Below are 17,884 nucleotides of genomic sequence, written 5' to 3'. Positions count from 1 at the left end.
TGTTGTCAATCTATATGTCATCTTGGTTTAGTTGCCCAATTATGATTCAACATCTAACACGTATGTACTGTACTCCAAAGTCTCAGACCTAATTATTTGCAGAAGCTGAAAAAATTATTTCCTGAGGTATATTTTCTAAGCCATGTCTATTTTATGGCTTCAACCCGAAGCCACATTCCTGTACATAGGTTAAATAGTGAAAGCCAATGCTCCCATTGGAGCTGGGTACATATTCTTTTATTAAAATAAATCTATCACCAGGATTTTGCTACCCCATCTGAGTGAAGTAGAAGAAACTTTAATTTTGTCATTTACTGTGATGCTTGTTGTAGTTTTGATAAAATCACTAAAGCAAGCCTCCCAGTAAGTGACACATCAGTGTCTCTTGTTCAACAAAAGATTACAATATAGTAAAGCATTACCTGGTTTGTCAGGAAAGGGGACAAAAACAGCCTGTCATTTGCTCTCCCAAATTTTGGCCAAATGGATAGGTGGAAAATACATTGTACCTATAGATGACCACCTTAGAATATTTTACTTGAACAATACTGTCAGATGAAACTGTTTATGGAATGTTCAGGGGCTGCACTCCGATAACTCAAAATATTAGGCTTAAGGCTTGTATTCTAGAGTTGTCTTTTGAGCAGCTCAGAGCACTAGTCCTTGAGGGACAGTTATGATCAGAAGGTCCATCCTGCTACAACATATTAATGTTAGTGTTTCGTGTTTCGTCTACACTGTTATCACTATATTTACATATACAATCATGGCCAAAAGTGTTGGCACTCTTGGAATTGTTTCATAAAATAAAGTATTTCTCCCAGAAAATTATTGCAATTGCACATATTTTGTTATACACATGTCTATTTCTTTTGTGTGTATTGGAACAAAACAAAGAAACTGAAAAAAGGCAAATTGAGCATAATTTCACACAAAACCCTAAAGATGATCCAGACAAAATTGTTGGCACCCTCAACTTAACCCCTTCATGACCTTGGGATTTTCCATTTTTCTGTGTTCGTTTTTCACTCCTCTCCTTCCCAGAGCCATAACTTTTTTATTTTTCTGTCAATATGGCCATGTGAGGGCTTATTTTTTTGGAAAAACTTCCAAGTGCGGTGAAATTGCAAAAAAAAGTGCAATGCCACACTTGTTTTTTGTTTGGCTTTTTTGCTAGGTTCACTAAATGCTAAAACTGACCTGCTATTTTGATTCTCCAGGTCATTACGAGTTCATAGACACCAAACATGCCTAGGTTCTTTTTTATCTAAGTGGTGAAAAAAAATTCCAAACTTTGCTAAAAAAAATAAATACCGTATATACTCGAGTATAAGCCGACCCGAGTATAAGCCGACCCCCCTAATTTTGCCACAAAAAACTGGGAAAACTTATTGACTCGAGTATAAGCCTAGGGTGGAAATGCAGCATTTACCGGTGAATTTCAAAAATAAAAATAGATCATTATTTCCCCATAGCTGTGCCATATAGTGCTCTGCACCGTTCATATTTCCCCATAGGTGTGAACCATATAGTGCTCTGCACCGTTCATTGTGCCCCCTAGCTGTGCCATATACGGTGCTCTGCACCGTTCATTGTGCCCCATAGATGTGCCATATACGGTGCTCTGCACCGTTCACTGTGCCCCATAGCTGTGCCATATACGGTGCTCTGCACCGTTCATTGTGCCCCATAGATGTGCCATATACGGTGCTCTGCACCGTTCACTGTGCCCCATAGCTGTGCTGTGCCATATACGGTGCTCTGCACCGTTCACTGTGCCCCATAGCTGTGCCATATACGGTGCTCTGCACCGTTCACTGTGCCCCATAGCTGTGCTGTGCCATATACGGTGCTCTGCACCGTTCACTGTGCCCCATAGCTGGGCCATATACGGTGCTCTGCACCGTTCACTGTGCCCCATAGCTGTGCTGTGCCATATACGGTGCTCTGCACCGTTCACTGTACCCCATAGCTGTGCTGTGCCATATACGGTGCTCTGCACCGTTCACTGTACCCCATAGCTGTGCTGTGCCATATACGGTGCTCTGCACCGTTCACTGTGCCCCATAGCTGTGCTGTGCCATATACGGTGCTCTGCACCGTTCACTGTGCCCCATAGCTGTGCTGTGCCATATACGGTGCTCTGCACCGTTCACTGTGCCCCATAGCTGGGCCATATACGGTGCTCTGCACCGTTCACTGTGCCCCATAGCTGTGCTGTGCCATATACGGTGCTCTGCACCGTTCACTGTACCCCATAGCTGTGCTGTGCCATATACGGTGCTCTGCACCGTTCACTGTACCCCATAGCTGTGCTGTGCCATATACGGTGCTCTGCACCGTTCACTGTGCCCCATAGCTGTGCTGTGCCATATACGGTGCTCTGCACCGTTCACTGTGCCCCATAGCTGTGCTGTGCCATATACGGTGCTCTGCACCGTTCACTGTGCCCCATAGCTGTGCTGTGCCATATACGGTGCCCTGCACCGTTCACTGTGCCCCATACATAGCTGTGCTGTGCCATATACGGTGCTCTGCACCGTTCACTGTGCCCCATAGCTGTGCTGTGCCATATACGGTGCCCTGCACCGTTCACTGTGCCCCATACATAGCTGTGCTGTGCCATATACGGTGCTCTGCACCGTTCACTGTGCCCCATAGCTGTGCTGTGCCATATACGGTGCTCTGCACCGTTCACTGTGCCCCATACATAGCTGTGCTGTGCCATATACGGTGCTCTGCACCGTTCACTGTGCCCCATAGCTGTGCTGTGCCATATACGGTGCTCTGCACCGTTCACTGTGCCCCATACATAGCTGTGCTGTGCCATATACGGTGCTCTGCACCGTTCACTGTGCCCCATAGCTGTGCTGTGCCATATACGGTGCTCTGCACCGTTCACTGTGCCCCATACATAGCTGTGCTGTGCCATATACGGTGCTCTGCACCGTTCACTGTGCCCCATACATAGCTGTGCTGTGCCATATACGGTGCTCTGCACCGTTCATTGTGCCCCATAGCTGTGCTGTGCCATATACGGTGCTCTGCACCGTTCACTGTGCCCCATAGATGTTCCACATAAATTTGTGCCGCCGCTGCCGCAATAAAGAAAAAAAAACACATACTCACCTCCCTTGATTGCAGCTCCCGGCGTCTCGTTCCGGCGCCTCCATCTTCCCGGCGTCTCTGCTCTGACTGATCAGGCAGAGGGCGCCGCGCACACTGTATGCGTCATCGCGCCCTCTGCCTGAACAGTCAGAGAGCAGAGACGCAGGGAAGATGGAGGCGCCGGCCGGGAAGATGGATCGGCGCCCGGCGGCTGGAACGAGGACAGGTGAATATGCTATACTTACCTAGTCCTGGCGATCCTCGCGCTGTCCCCTCCTGTCTTCGGTGCCGCAGCTCTTCCTGTCAGCGGTCACCGGCACCGCTGATTAGAGGAATGAATAGGCGGCTCCGCCCCTATGGGAGGTGGAGCCGCTTATTCATTTCTGTAATGAGCGGTCCCACGTGACCGCTGAAGAGAGGAAGAAACTGCAGCGCCGAAGCCCGTGGGACGGCAGGGACAGCGCGAGGATCGCTGGGACTAGGTAAGTATGCCTCAGCGCCCTCACCCCCTCACCCGCCGACCCCACCGCTACCGTGACTCGAGTATAAGCCGAGGGGGGCACTTTCAGCCCAAAAATTTGGGCTGAAAATCTCGGCTTATACTCGAGTATATACGGTAAGTAAAAATTGCGCTATTTTCCGATACCCGTAGCGTCTCCATTTTTTCGTGATCTGGAGTTGGGTGAGGGCTTATTTTTTGCGTGCCGAGCTGATGTTTTTAATGATACCACTTTTGTGCAGATACGTTCTTTTGATCGCCCGTTATTGCATTTTAATGCAATGTCGTGGCGACCAAAAAAAGTATTTCTGATGTTTCTAATTTTTTCTCGCTACGCCATTCAGCGATCAGGTTAATCCTTTTTTTTATTGATCGGGCGATTCTGAATGCAGCGATACCAAATATGTGTACGTTTGATTTTTTTTTTATTGTTTTTATTTTGAATGGGGCAAAAGGGGGGTGATTTAAACTTTTATATTTTGTTTATTTTTTTCACATTTTTTTAAACTTTTTTTTTTTACTTTTGCCATGCTTCAACAGCCTCCATGGGAGGCTAGGAGCTGGCACAACTCGAACGGTTCAGCTACATAGCACCGATCATCAGATCGTTGCTATGCAGCTGAATTGCAGACTTGCTATGAGCGCCGACCACAGGGACCTCAAGGACCTCTATGGTTACTGTCCTGACGCATCCCTGACCCCGATCATGTGACGGGGTCGGCGATGCGCTCATTTCCTGCCCGATGGCCAGAAGCGCCAGTTAAATGCCGCTGTCAGTGTTTGACAGCGGCATTTAACTAGTTAAAAGCAGTGGATGGATCGCGATTCCACCCGTCGCTATTGCGGGCACATGTCAGCTGTTCAAAACAGCTGACATGTCCCGGCTTTGATGCGGACTCACCGCCGGAGCCCGCATCAAAGCGGGGGTTCTGACCTCGGACATACTATCCCGTTCAAGGTCAGAAAGGGGTTAATATTTAGTTGCACACCCTTTATAATTAATAAATGAAAACAATCACTTCTTATTACTATCAACAAGCTTTTTACACCTCTCAACTGGGATTTTCCACTGCTCTTCTTTTACAAACTGCTCTAGGTCTCTCTTATTTGAAGGGAGCCTTCTCTCAACAGTAATTTTAAGATCTTTCGCAGGTATTCAATGGGATTTAAAGGGACACTGTCACCTGAATTTGGAGGGAACAATCTTCAGCCATGGAGGCGGGGTTTTTGGGTGTTTGATTCATCCTTTCCTTACCCGCTGGCTGCATGCTGGCTGCAATATTGGATTGAAGTTCATTCTCTGTCCTCCGTAGTACATGCCATTGCCTTGTGCAGCTACTGTGCTCTTTACTTTGTAGACCTCACTCCTTTTTCTGTAAATATTAGAACGATGTGTTTTACCCAAAATTTTCTCCTGCCATATTGTTTCATTTCATTGAAATGTCGATGGATAATTCGTACTGGCACTGATATACTCTGAACCTAAAGGACAGCTTGAATTTCTTTGGAACTTGATTGGGGCTGCTTATTCAACATCCATACTATACTGCATTGCAACCTTTAATCAATTTTTATCTGCCATCCACGTGCAGGGAGATTAGCTACAGTGCCATGGGTTGTAAACTTTTCAATTTATGTTGTGCACCGTGGACAAAAGAACTTCCAGATCTCTGGACTTGTAACCTTGAGATTGTTGATATTTTTCAACAATTTTGGTTCTCAAGTTCTCAGACAGTTCTCATCTCCTCTTTCTGTTCTCCATGCGTAGTGGCGCACATACAGACACACAATGCAGAGATTGAGTCAGCTTCCTTTTGTTTTTTTGCTCATAAACGTACATATTTGAACACTAATACTCTGCTAGAGAGATTTCCCTTTGTATAACGACTAATTTTCCAATTATCTATATTTATTGTAACCCGCAGTTGTGCGAAAAAGTGTTTGCCCCTTCCTGATTTTTTATTCTTTTGCATGTTTGTCACACTTAAATTTTTCAGATCACCAAACAGATTTAAATATTAGACAAAGATAACACAAGTAAAAACAAAATGCAGTTTTTAAATGAAAGTCTTTATTATTAAGGGAAAAAGATATCCAAACCTACAGGGCCCTGTGTGAAACACTGCTTGCTCCCTAAACCTAATAACCTATTGGGCCACCCTTAGCAGCAACAAGGGTAATCAGGGGTTTGCAATAACTGCCAATGAGTCTTTTACAATACTCTGGAGGAATTTTGGCCCACTCATCTGTTCAGAATTGTTGTAATTCAGCCACATTGGAGGGTTTCCGCATATGAACCGCCTTTTTAAGGTCATGTCACAGCATGACAATCGGATTAAGGTCAGGACTTTGACTAAGCCACTCCGAAGTCTTAATTTTGTTTTTCTTAAGCCATTCAGAAGTGGAATGTCTGGTGTGTTTTGGATCATTGTCTTGCTGCATAACCCAAGTGCACTTCAGCCTGAGGTCACAAACAGATGGCCGAACATTCTCTTTCAGTATTATTTGGTAGACAGCAGAATTCATGGTTTCATTTACCACAGTAAGTGTTCCAGGTCCTGAAGCAGCAAAACAGCCCCAGACCATCACACTACTGCCACCATATTTTACTGTTGGTATGCTGTTTCTTTTTTGAAATGCTGTTTAACTTTTGCACCAGATGTAATGGGGCATATACCTTCCAAAAAGTTCAACTTTTGTCTTGTCAGTCCACAGAGTATTCTCCCAAAAGTCCTGGGGATCATCAAGATGTTTTCTGGCAAAACTGAGACAAGCCTTTATGATCTTATTGCTCAGCAGTGGTTTTCATCTTTGAGCTCTGTCACACAGGCGATTTGTGCCCAGCCTCTTATGGTGCAGTCATGAACACTAAACTTAGCTGAGGCAAGTGAGGCCTGCCGTTCTTTGGATGTTTTTGATGACCTCTTGGATAAGTTGTCGGTGCGCTCCTGGGTAGTTTTATTCGGCTGGCCACTCCTGGGAATTTTTACCACTGTTCCATGTTTTCGCCATTTGTAGATAATGGCTCTCACTGTGATTCGCTGAAGTACCAAAGATTGAGAAATAGATTTTTAAAATAGACTTTTTTTTAGACTGATAGATCTCAATTACTTTGTTTCTTATTTGTTCCAGAATTTATTTGGGTCATGGCATGATGTCTACCTTTTGAGGACCCTTTGGTCTACTTCTCTTTGATAAGCAGGTCCTATTTAAGTGATTTCTTGATTGAGAACACGTGTTGCAGTAATCAGGCTGAGGAATTTGAACTCGGCTTCCCAAACATGTGATCAACCACAGTTAATTTATGTTTTAAGGGGGGGGGAGCAATCACTTTTTCACACAGGGCCCTGAAGGTTTTGATTTCTTTTTCTCTTAATAATAAAGACCTTTATTTTAAAACTGAATTTTGTTTTTACTTTTGTTATCTTTGTCTAATATAGGAAATCAGGCAATCACTTTTTCACACAATTGTATATCAAACCCCTTATTTTATCCTAGCCCTCAAATATTTTGTGCTTCCGTTTTAGATTAATCGGTGGACCAGAATATTTCACAGCTCTACTAAGTATGCAAAAGGATAGTCCTAGACCAAATGGACATGTTTACTTCTCAGATTTAAGACTTGCATATAATGGATTTCTGATCAAAGTGATACCGGGTATGTATATCTGCATTCTGGCTTTTCAGTAAAAACATCTTCATCATGGGATCACAATTTTCTTAATAGCTGTTGGCTATTCTATGGAAAATCATCCACTAGAAAAATAGTGAATTGTTCGTTAATGAACACCTTAATGCAAAATGACATTTTCAGCATTTTTACACTAGTTTCCACTTCTGTCTTTTGATTTATCCAGATAGAGGCTTACAATATAAGTATTCTGCTGAAATACAACTGCAGTGGCATTTAGAATTATAATGGCTATATGTAACAATATATTTTGCTGGGCTGTTGTAACTTGAAACAATATTCAAGTGACAATGCAACAAGTAGTGCTGATCAGTCAGTATATGCTTTTCATCTGCAGAATGCTGGTTAATAAGTTTATCACATTGAGTGCTAATGGTTAATATTGTCTGATGCTTTAGTGGACCGCATACATTGTTTGCCTAGTGATGCCTCTCTGTAGTACATTACAGTGTTACATGTCTTGTACTGGGTGCCAGATTGCCTATCTGGCAACTCTGACAAATGGGTAGCAGTAATGGGCTGTTCAAGCACTCCACTGATCACTTCAGTAGTATAATATGTAGATCCCTACACTGCTGCTACTCAGGGATCAAGTCCTAACCCCTCTCCTTTGTGAACTCCTTTTTCTGCTACACACATTAGGCACGTAAATGAAGAAGAGGTAGTGTGAAAGGCATCAGCATAATCATTTGCTACTTACAGCCAGACAAGCGAGAGCAGGCGGAGGCAAACAGCTTTCAAAGTCTGAACTGTAGCAAGTTTACTGCACTTAAAGAGGTGGTCTACTTTTACATTGATGACCTATCCTCAGGATAGGTAATCAACGTCTGATCCGACACCTGGCACCCCCTCTGATCGACTATCATTGGTGGCGGTGGCCGCTGGCCGGAAGTACTCACTTGCCACGCTGCTCAGTCTTCTGGTAGTGGTCGAGGCTTGGTACTGTGCTGTCGACATCGATAACAGCTGATCAGTGGGGGTGCCGGGTGTCGGACCCCAGCCAATCAGATACTGATTTTATTTAAATTGTAATTTTTATTGAACATTTTTCAAATTTTACAAGAAAATAAAAAATATTTAGGCATTTTAGATTTTTCACTATCATTCATAGATTAGCAACCAATCTTATACTATAGTAATGATTAAATATTTTCAAGTGGATAAAAAGTAAAAGTTTAAAAACACACAGACTCAGACAAAAGGGAGGGGAGGAAATGATTTGGAATGTTATGACCTAGTTATATCCATCTTATTGAGGTCATATAGTTAAAGGGAACCTGTCACCCCGACCAGCATCAAGGGCTTATCTACAGCATTTTGGAATACTGTAGATAAGCCCCCACTGTAACCTGAAAGATGAGAAAAAAAGGTTAGATTATACTCACCCAGGGGTGGTCCCGGTACGATGGGCGTCGCGGTTCGGTCCCTCCCATCTTCTTACGATGACGTCCTTTTCTTGTATTCATGCTGCGGCTCCGGCGCAGGCGTACTTTGCTTGCAGTGCACAGGCGCCGGGCCTCTCTGACCTTTCCCGTACCTGCGCACTGCAGTACTTTGCTCTGCCCTCAACAGGTCAGACAAAGTACGCCTGCGCCGGAGCCGCAGCGTGAAGACAAAAAGAGGACGTCATCGTAAGAAGATGGGAGGCCCCGGACTGCAACGCCTATCGGACCTGACCGCAGCGGGACCGCCCCTGGGTGAGTATAATCTAACCTCTTTTTCTCATCTTTCAGGATACATCGGGGGCTTATCTACAGCATTCTAGAATGCTGTAGATAAGCCCCTGATGCTGGTGGGCTTAGCTCACCTTCGATTTTGGGGGTGACAGGTTCCCAAAAGGAATCCCAAGAAGACCAAACAAGGATAAATCTCTCTACTGTATTGTTATTAAGGGCTGCCTGGTATTCAAAGTTCCTTATATCTTTGATGCGGAAATATAGATCTAGTTGGGAAGGTGGAGAGGTTTGCTTCCAAGGGTAGGTAATCAACAGCTTGCTGCCGTTAACATATGCAAAAGCAGTCTAATGGATCTCTTTGATATGGATTCAGGGAAAATATTTAATAGAAAAAGCTGAGGAGTTATTGGGAGATCCACTACAAAAAATTGCTTAATGAAGAGTTGGACTATCACTCAAAACAGTTTAATCAGTGGACAGTCCCAAAAAATGTGAACTATAGAACCTCTAGACAGGATGCAACGCCAGCAAAGGAAAGGAATAGATGGGTCCATTTTATGTGAAAATTCAGGCATATGATAAAAGAGATGAAGGATTTTGCACTGATTTTCTTTGTATGAAATACAAGATGCAGTCTTGGCAGCATTGGTCCAAAATTTCTCCATTCTACTACGGTCAGTGTTTTACCCAGATATTTCTCCCATTTGAGCATGTAAGAGTGTCTAGTTAGGGAATCGGTGTCTGAAGCCTGTAGAATATTGTGAATACTAGATATTAAATCATTTGTTGTTGAACTATTCTTGCACAGTCTCTCAAAGGAGGTAGGAATAGAGGTCTGTAGACTGTGGAATAATGATGAGGCAAAGTTCCTAATTTTAATATATTGAAATAATGTAAGAGAATAGAGGGAGAATTTTGTTTTCAGCTCATCATAGGAATTTAGAATTCACGTTTTATAGTTAATTATCTCAGCAAAGTTAAACAAGCCACTTTGAGTCCCTGTAAATGAATGGGTTAAACTTTCAGGGAAATTCGGATGGAAAAGGAAGGAAGTACGAGCAGAATTTGTTGATGTCGGATTGATTTTTTAGAGCAGACCCTCCATATACCCAATAGGCCCATTGATGGGGGATAGTAAGTCCCATTTCAGATCAGGGATTTGGGATGAGCTAGGACTAACCATAATTTTTCAATCTCCATTCATTTTGTATAGGCAGGTTTAGAAGACCACGATGGGATCGTGCAAAGGTGCGATGCCCAATTATAATGAACAAAGTTAGGTGCTGCTAGGCCTTCCATCTTTTTATCAGCCAACATCATCGACTTTGGAATTCTGACGTCTTCCTGCCCATATGAAATTTAAAGTGACTGCTTGAAAAGCACATGCATTTCTGAATGGGACTGATATGGGTAAAGTCTCAAAAAGATATAACATTTTTGGGAGGGTAGTCATTTTTATTGCAAAAATGAGTCCAAATAGTGAGAGAGGGAGTGATTTCCATTTCTTTAATAAGGATCGCATTTCTGTATATAATGGAGGGAATTTGTTCTTGTTTAAAGTAAAATTCGAGGTTCATTGAGATTAATTCCTAGGTATTTGAGAGGGGTGGTGCACCAGTGATATTTAAAGTTACTCAGGAGGTGATCTAAATGGGAATCATTGATGTTACTCTGGAGGTGATCTAAATGGGAATCATTTATGTTAAGAGGAAGGGCTTCAGTTTTACTTGTATTTGTTTTATACCCTGATAATTGGCCAAATTTTAAAAGCAATGAATGGATGCTAGGGATGTGCAATGTGTGAGGCTTCGTGTATGTTAGGAGGATATTATCAGCAAAAAGGGATAATTTAAATTCTTCGCCTTTAAACTGAACTCCTTTAATGTCTGGTGATGCTCTAATGGCAGCAGCCAAAGGCTCAATACAAAGGACGAAAAGTAGAGGGGAAAGCGTTCCCACTGTTCTTGGCAACGCTGAGGTGCAAATCCGCTATTTTGTGTCTGCAACAAGTCAGAGGTAATGGTCACAAGCTAACAATGTAAGTCTATGAGAGCCTTGACCTGGCCTCGTTCTGGCTCTCATGGACTTGCATTGAGATGTGACCTCCAGCTCACCTTGCAAACACTAGAGAGGGCCACCAAGTCACATAGTGCGGAAGACCGACTGGAGTGGCCCTGATAATAGGTGCTTTGAAAGGTCCCTGTATTACATGAATGGCCAACTATCTAATCAGCTGCTTGAAATACTACATTTCATCTACCACAATTAATTATAGCCGACCCTTAGAGATGTAATTACATTGGCCGATTATCAAGACTGAGTATTCCTAGGAATGCTTATTTCCTGATAATCAACCAAAGTAGGCACTTACCTCATGAGCAAGCAAAACACCTGTTGAGGGAAATGACTGGTTATCTTGCTTAACCCCTTCATGACATTTGACATACCTATACGTCATGGCCGGTCAGGGACTCCTGAAGAATAATGTAAAGGTACGTCTTGACAATCATGCATGTTACAGGAGCTGTGCACAAGCAATCGCCACCGGTAGCTCGGCTTAAGTGATAAGCCGAGCTCCGGCTTTCACAGCCAGCCACAAGCGGTGCCCGCTTTGCCCCAGGCTGCTTACCCCCCTAAATACCGCTATTGATATCAATCACAACATTTAGGAAGCTAGGTGAGGGAGAGGGCTCTCTCTCCATTCCGATCGGCGTCCCTATGACGTCATAATGAGGGCACAAAGTTCATCATGGCAACCTGCGGTTGTCATTTGGAGATTTAGATGGAAACTCCAAAGTAAGTGCTCAGCTTAGAGCACATTATAAATGTGATCCAAAATGTTATGTAATATGTTCCCAATAAAGGCTTCAACTCAATCCACTAAAAAAAACAAGTCCCCGTCTTTCAATGGAAATTTACGGGTTTTCACATTACTGGTAGCACAAAAGCTCTGGAAAAGCGCTATGGCTGCTCATCCCCTCAAAAATCCAGTGAATTCTGCACTCCCAAATCCAAATGTCCACCTCCCTTCTGATGCTCAGAGTACCTTAACTACATTTAGCATCTAGATGTTTGGACTTTCTGTAGTGACGAGATCCCACTTAATTTAGGGGTACATGTCTCCAGAACCACGAGCTAGGCATAATGAATCAGCACTTCAATGTACTGGACACTACAATGGCAGATTGGCAATATTCACTCGACAACTTCCACTAATGCTTGTTTCTGGAAAACACCCGAAGATTCAAAATCGTCAATAAACCTGTAGATCAATTTCAAAAATAGGGTCACTTTAAGAGGGATTCTGCTCTCCTGGCACTTACAGGCTCTGCATATGAAGTCTGTAACGTATTTGCAGCGCCCCAGGGTCCTGGTCGTTGCAGTAATGTCATTCTTCCACCAGGGGGAGTGATGATACGTCTGATGGCAATAAAGGAGATCACCTTACCAGGTATCACAAACCACACAACACACTTCACACTCCAGGCCGCCAGGGGGAGCCATGCTCCCATCTATTAGGGCACTCCTAACAATTAGGTAAAACTGGAGGTCTGGATAGGAAGTTAGTCAGAAGCTGACTAGGCATCGACCTAGGCAGAAGCTGACTGGGCTTCTCACAGGCAGCACCTGTCAGGCAGACAGGGGAAAGGAGGAACATCAACCAGCTGCAGACAGAGAGGTCCCTGACAGGGGTGGGATCCTGTCAGAGGCCTAGCCAGAAGGGCACGGAGCTGCGCCTGCCCACGTGCGGCAGCATCCTAAGAAAGGACACGAAGGGAATTGCATTGCTGAGAGTCAGAAACGAAGTCATAGCAAAAGGAGAAGAAACAAGAGGGAGTTCTGCCCTGCAATAGGCTGCCTCCCTCTGCGGAGCAGAAGCCGGTAGCCGGAACACCGAGGGAGTCATCGTCTCCAAGCCTGGCTCCAGAGACCGGCAGGACAGCTAGTTCCATACTAGTTGCCCGACCTTATACCCAGGAGACACGGTGGCAACTGTGGGGGCTGGGGCGTGATAGAGTCCCTATAAAATGCCTCAGGCCATCAGTCATACGGGTTTGTCCTATCCTATTCATCAGGGGGACAGAGAGAGAAAGAGACATAACATCTAGAAAATCCACAACAGTTGTGAGGACCTTACCGAGACGCACAGCAGGGAGGTACTACAACACTCAGGTGCTAGAGGAAGGCTACTGATTTCCACCTGGATAAGGGGACTCTGGATTTGCCTTCAGACCGGCTGGACTCTGCCTACCCTGTGATCTGGTGCTCTGGACTGTGGACACTGAAGCCTTCAGTAAAGGTAAAGAGACTGCAACCTTGTGTCCTCGTTATTCACTGTGCCTCACACCATCCATCATCTACACACTGGGAAGCCCTGGGGACATACTTCACCTGTGGGAAGGTATACCATCTAGCTGCCATAACATCAACCCAGCGGACCCCTAAACAGCGCCAGTCACCCTGACCGAATACCACAGGTGGCGTCACGAACATTATCCCTTTAAATACCTTTCTCCCAATTACAACGGACGCCCCTAGGGCCACAGACCAGGTCAGCCACCGTGACATTCCCCTTGAGAACCGAAGGGCCCACTGCCCTACTGGGGGCGATCAAACTTCATGAAAATTTGTTCTCTGAAAGTCAAAAGCACGCCTTCCCTCCTGAATTTTGCCATGTGGCAAAGCAGTACTGTACAGCCACACATGGAGTATTGACACGTTTAGCAGAAATTTTGTGACAGAGTTTGGTGCCATTTTTACCCATTTCCACATGTAAAAAATCTGTGGCTAAAACAATTTTTTTTTGTGGTAAAAAATTAAATTATTTGTTCTCCACTGCCCAATAGTATAAAATTCAGTGACACATCTGTGGTGTCAATATGATCACTGCACCCCTAGATGAATTCATTGAGAGGTGTAATTTGTAAAATGGAGCAACTTATGGGGGGAGGCGACATCCTGCTGTTATGGCATTTTAGGGGCTCTTCTAGTTAGTTATGGTATCCACAAACCATAAAAATAAAATCTGCACTACAATATGTCGCTCCTTCCCTTCTGAGCTTTCCACTGTGCATGAACAGCATTTTCCTCCGTAGTTTCCCTTTTACATGTAGAGTATTGGCGCACTCAGGAGAAATTGCACAACAAACTGTGAGGTCCATTTTTTCCCTTTACCCTTGTGAAAATGAAACGTTTTGGAGCCAAAGAAACATTTTTGTGAAAGTAAAATGTCTTTTTTCATATTCACAGCTCAATGTTATAAAATTCAATGAAGAACCTGTGGGTTTAGGGTGCCAACCAAACTTCTATATAACTCCTTGAGTAGTTTCCAAAAGGGGGTTACTTATGGGGATTTCAACTGTTTAGGCACATCAGTGGCTCTACAAATGCGACATGACATCTGCTATCTATTCCAGCCAAGTTTGTGCTTCAAAAGTCAAAGGGTACTTCTTCCCTTACAAGCCTTGCTGGGCATCCAAACAGTAGTTTTCCACCACATATAGGGTATCCGCATACTTGGGAGAAATTGCACAACAAATTGCCTAAATAGACTATTACTGTTTTCATCTTCAAGACTGGGCCACATTTTACAATTCTGAGCAGTGTCACTTTATGTGATGAAAACTCTGGGACGTTTCAACAGATCCGACCTGGTACGAACTGGGGATGAAATTCAGCCCTGGCATGTGAAATCACACAGGCCCATGTTGTCCCCTTCCTCAAGAACCAGATGGGTTATATTACTAATATTACCCTGGATGAAGAAAGGGAAGATTTACTACAAGACCAACATTTCTAATGATACAAGTGGCATTCTGGGGTAAGTGATGGAGTCAGCAACTTTGTGCTCCGTTACAACTCTTAACAGTGTGGGTGTCTAGAGAACACCGATTCTGTTAATAACATAGCAGACAAGGCAGCCCATGACCAGACAGGCCCTTCTGGCATTTGCCAGGATGGCCAGTCCTGCCCTGGATCCCACTGATTCTGAGATTGTTTTCTCATGACATTTTGTTCTTCATGATAGTAGAAACATTTCTTCAATAGGACTTGCATTTAATTTTTGCAATTTTCAAACTTTTAATTTTTATGCCCTTAAATTAGTAAGTTATATCCCACAAAATAGTTAATAAATAACACTTCCCACATGTCAACTTTACACCAGCAAAAATTTTGAACCATATTATTTGTTAGGAAGTTATAAAGGTTAAAAGTTGATTTTTTTTTTTTTTACAAACCACATCACGTTTGATGGAGGGGCCTACATGGCTGAAAATACTCAAAAGTGACACCATTCTAAAAATTTCACTTCTCAAGGTTCTCAAAACCACATTTAAGAAGTTTATTAACCCTTCAGGTGCTTCACAGGAATTTTTGGAATGTGGAAAAAAAAAACATTTAACTCACAAAAAATTTACTTTAGGCCCATTTTTTTTTCAATTTTCGCAAGGGTAACAGGACAAATGGACCCCCAAATTTGCTGTGCAATTTCTCCTAAGCATACCAATACGCTATATATGGGGGAAAACGGCTGGGCTCATAAAGGAAGGAGCGCCATTTGACCTTTTTTAACCCCTTAATCCCCTGAGCTTTTTTTTTTTTTCCGTTTTTCACTCCCCTTCTTTCCAGAGCCATAACTTTTTTATTTTTAAATCAATATGGCCATGTGAGGGCTTACTTTCGAACAATACCATTGGTTTTACCATGTCGTGTAACAGAAAACGGGAAAAAAATTCCAAGTGCGATGAAATTGCACAAAAAGTGCAATCCCACACTAGTTTTTTTTTTTTTTTTTTTTTTTTTTTGCGATTATGATTCTCCAGGTCATTATGAGTTTATAGACACCAAACATGTCTAGGTTCTTTTTTTATCTAAGTGGTGAAAAAAAAATCCAAACTTTGCTAAAAAAAAAAAAAAATTGCGCCATTTTCCAATACCCGTAGCGTCTCCATTTTTCGTGATCTGGGGTTGGGTGAGGGCTTATTTTTTGCGTGCCGAGCTGACTTTTTAATGGTACCACGATTATGCAGATCTCTGTTTTTTTGAGCGCCCGTTATTGCATGTTAATGCAATGTTGCGGCGACCAAAAAAACTTAATTTTGGTGTTTTGATTTTTTTATCGCTACGCCATTTAGCAGTCAGGTTAATATTCTTTGTTATTGATAGATCGGGCGATTCTGAACGAGGCGATACCAAATATGTGTAGGTTTGATTTTTTTTATTGTTTTATTTTGATAAGGGCGAAAGGGGGGTGATTTCAACTTTTATATTTTTTTAATTTTTTTATATTTTTTAACACTTTTTTTTTTTGCATGCTTCAATACAAGCTGCCACTACACGATCGTCTCTGCTACATAGAGGTGAAGCACAGATCACCTCTATGTAGCAGAAATGCAGCATTGCTTTGAGCGCCGACCACAGGGTGGCGCTCAAAGCAATCTGCCATCAACAACAATAGAGGTCTCGAGGAGACCTCAGGTTGTTATGGCAATGGTGCGAGTGCTTCCGGCCGCGCGACTGGCGGTGCTTGTTAAATGCCACGGTCAGAGTTTGACAGTGGCATTTAACTAGTTAATGGGCGCGGGCAGATCGCGATTCCACTTGTGGCCACATGTCAGCTGTTAATAACAGCTGACATGTCGTGGCTTTGAGGTTGGCTCACCGCCGGAGCCCACCTCAAAGCGGGGGAGTCTGCCAGCTGACGTACTATCCCGTCAGCTGGCAGAAAGGGGTTACCGTAATATTTGCTGTATTAATTAGCGGATGCCATGCTACATTTGGAGAGCCCCTGATGGACCTAAACAGAGGAAATTCCCCACAATTGATACCATTTTGAAAACTATACCCCTCAGGGAACTTGTCTAGATGTGTGGTGAGCACCTTGAACCCCCAGGTGCTTTACAGAAATGTATACTATTGAGCCGTGAAAATTAAAAAAAAATCACATTTTCCCCACAAAAAGGATTTTTACCCCCAAATTTTGCATTTGCACAAGGGTAACAGAAGATATTGTACCTTACAGTTTGTAAGGTTGCAGTGAGGTTTTTCTTTGTCAAGATAAAACAGGGGGTTGCGCCCCTGCCTAGATTTTCACGAATTTACTGATCCCAGATCGTGATCTGGGATCAGTATCCTTTCCCTCTTATCCTGGACCTCTTTAAACTAGATTGTAGGATCAAAATGGTTTTCTAAACTGGTCCTCAGGGGTGCATATTATCTCTTTCGAATTAAGGAGGGGGATGAGTGGAGACAGCCTTCAATACACCTGAAGGACACTCTGAAAACCTTGTGATTCCATTTGGGTTGACTAATGCTCCTGCCATCTTTCAGCAGTTTGTTAGTGAAATCTTTATTCACCTGGCAGATAGATTTGATGTGATCTATCTTGATGACATATTGATTTATTCACCTGACCTTAATTCACATCAGGTACATCTCAAGCAGGTCTCACAGATACTCAGAGACAATAAATTATTTGTCAAACCAGAGAAATGTAAGTTCTTGGTTCATGAGATCCCTTTTTTGGCTTATTTCTTTTTGTCCACTGGTTTTGCATGGATCCGATGAAAGTCCAGACTGGATTGGGATCGTCCTGATCACTTAAAGGAGTCAGAAAGGTTTTTGTGTTTCGCCAACTACTACCGTAAGTTCATCAAAATCCTCAGACGGCATTTGATACCTTGAAAAAATGTTTTGCATCTGTGCCGATTCTTATACAGCCTGTCGTCTCTCTGTATTGTCGCAGGGTGCATCTCCTAGTAAATTACCTCCGTGTGCGTATTCTTCTAAGAAACTGTCGTCCACTCAGAAAAACTATAACATTGGTAATGGGGAATGTTGTGAATTCTGTGGTCAAGCTCCCTCCTGTGGTCATGAGTGGTACTTCGGCTGGTTCTGTCTATGAGCTTC

At 43.3% G+C, this 17,884-nt stretch overlaps 1 protein-coding gene across 8 annotated transcripts in view; it reads left to right on the top strand.

Moving 5' to 3' along the window:
- PMS1 (PMS1 homolog 1, mismatch repair system component) overlaps positions 1–17,884 on the top strand; it is a 439,606-nt gene that overhangs the window by 355,200 nt on the left and 66,522 nt on the right. For 7 of the 8 annotated variants that reach the window (XM_069733861.1, XM_069733857.1, XM_069733856.1 and 4 more), the window contains one exon: positions 7,135–7,265. The exons of the other annotated variant lie outside the window; for it this stretch is intronic. In XM_069733861.1, coding sequence (XP_069589962.1) covers positions 7,135–7,265 — 131 coding nt within the window. The remainder of the gene's footprint in view (positions 1–7,134; positions 7,266–17,884) is intronic. 8 annotated transcript variants of the gene reach the window in all.

This window comes from Ranitomeya imitator, chromosome 7 (genome assembly GCF_032444005.1).
Source record: "Ranitomeya imitator isolate aRanImi1 chromosome 7, aRanImi1.pri, whole genome shotgun sequence".
In the NCBI taxonomy this organism is placed as follows: Eukaryota; Metazoa; Chordata; class Amphibia; order Anura; family Dendrobatidae; genus Ranitomeya; species Ranitomeya imitator.
The sequence above is the reverse complement of the archived record's forward strand: the minus strand, read 5'-3'. Positions and strand labels throughout refer to the sequence as shown.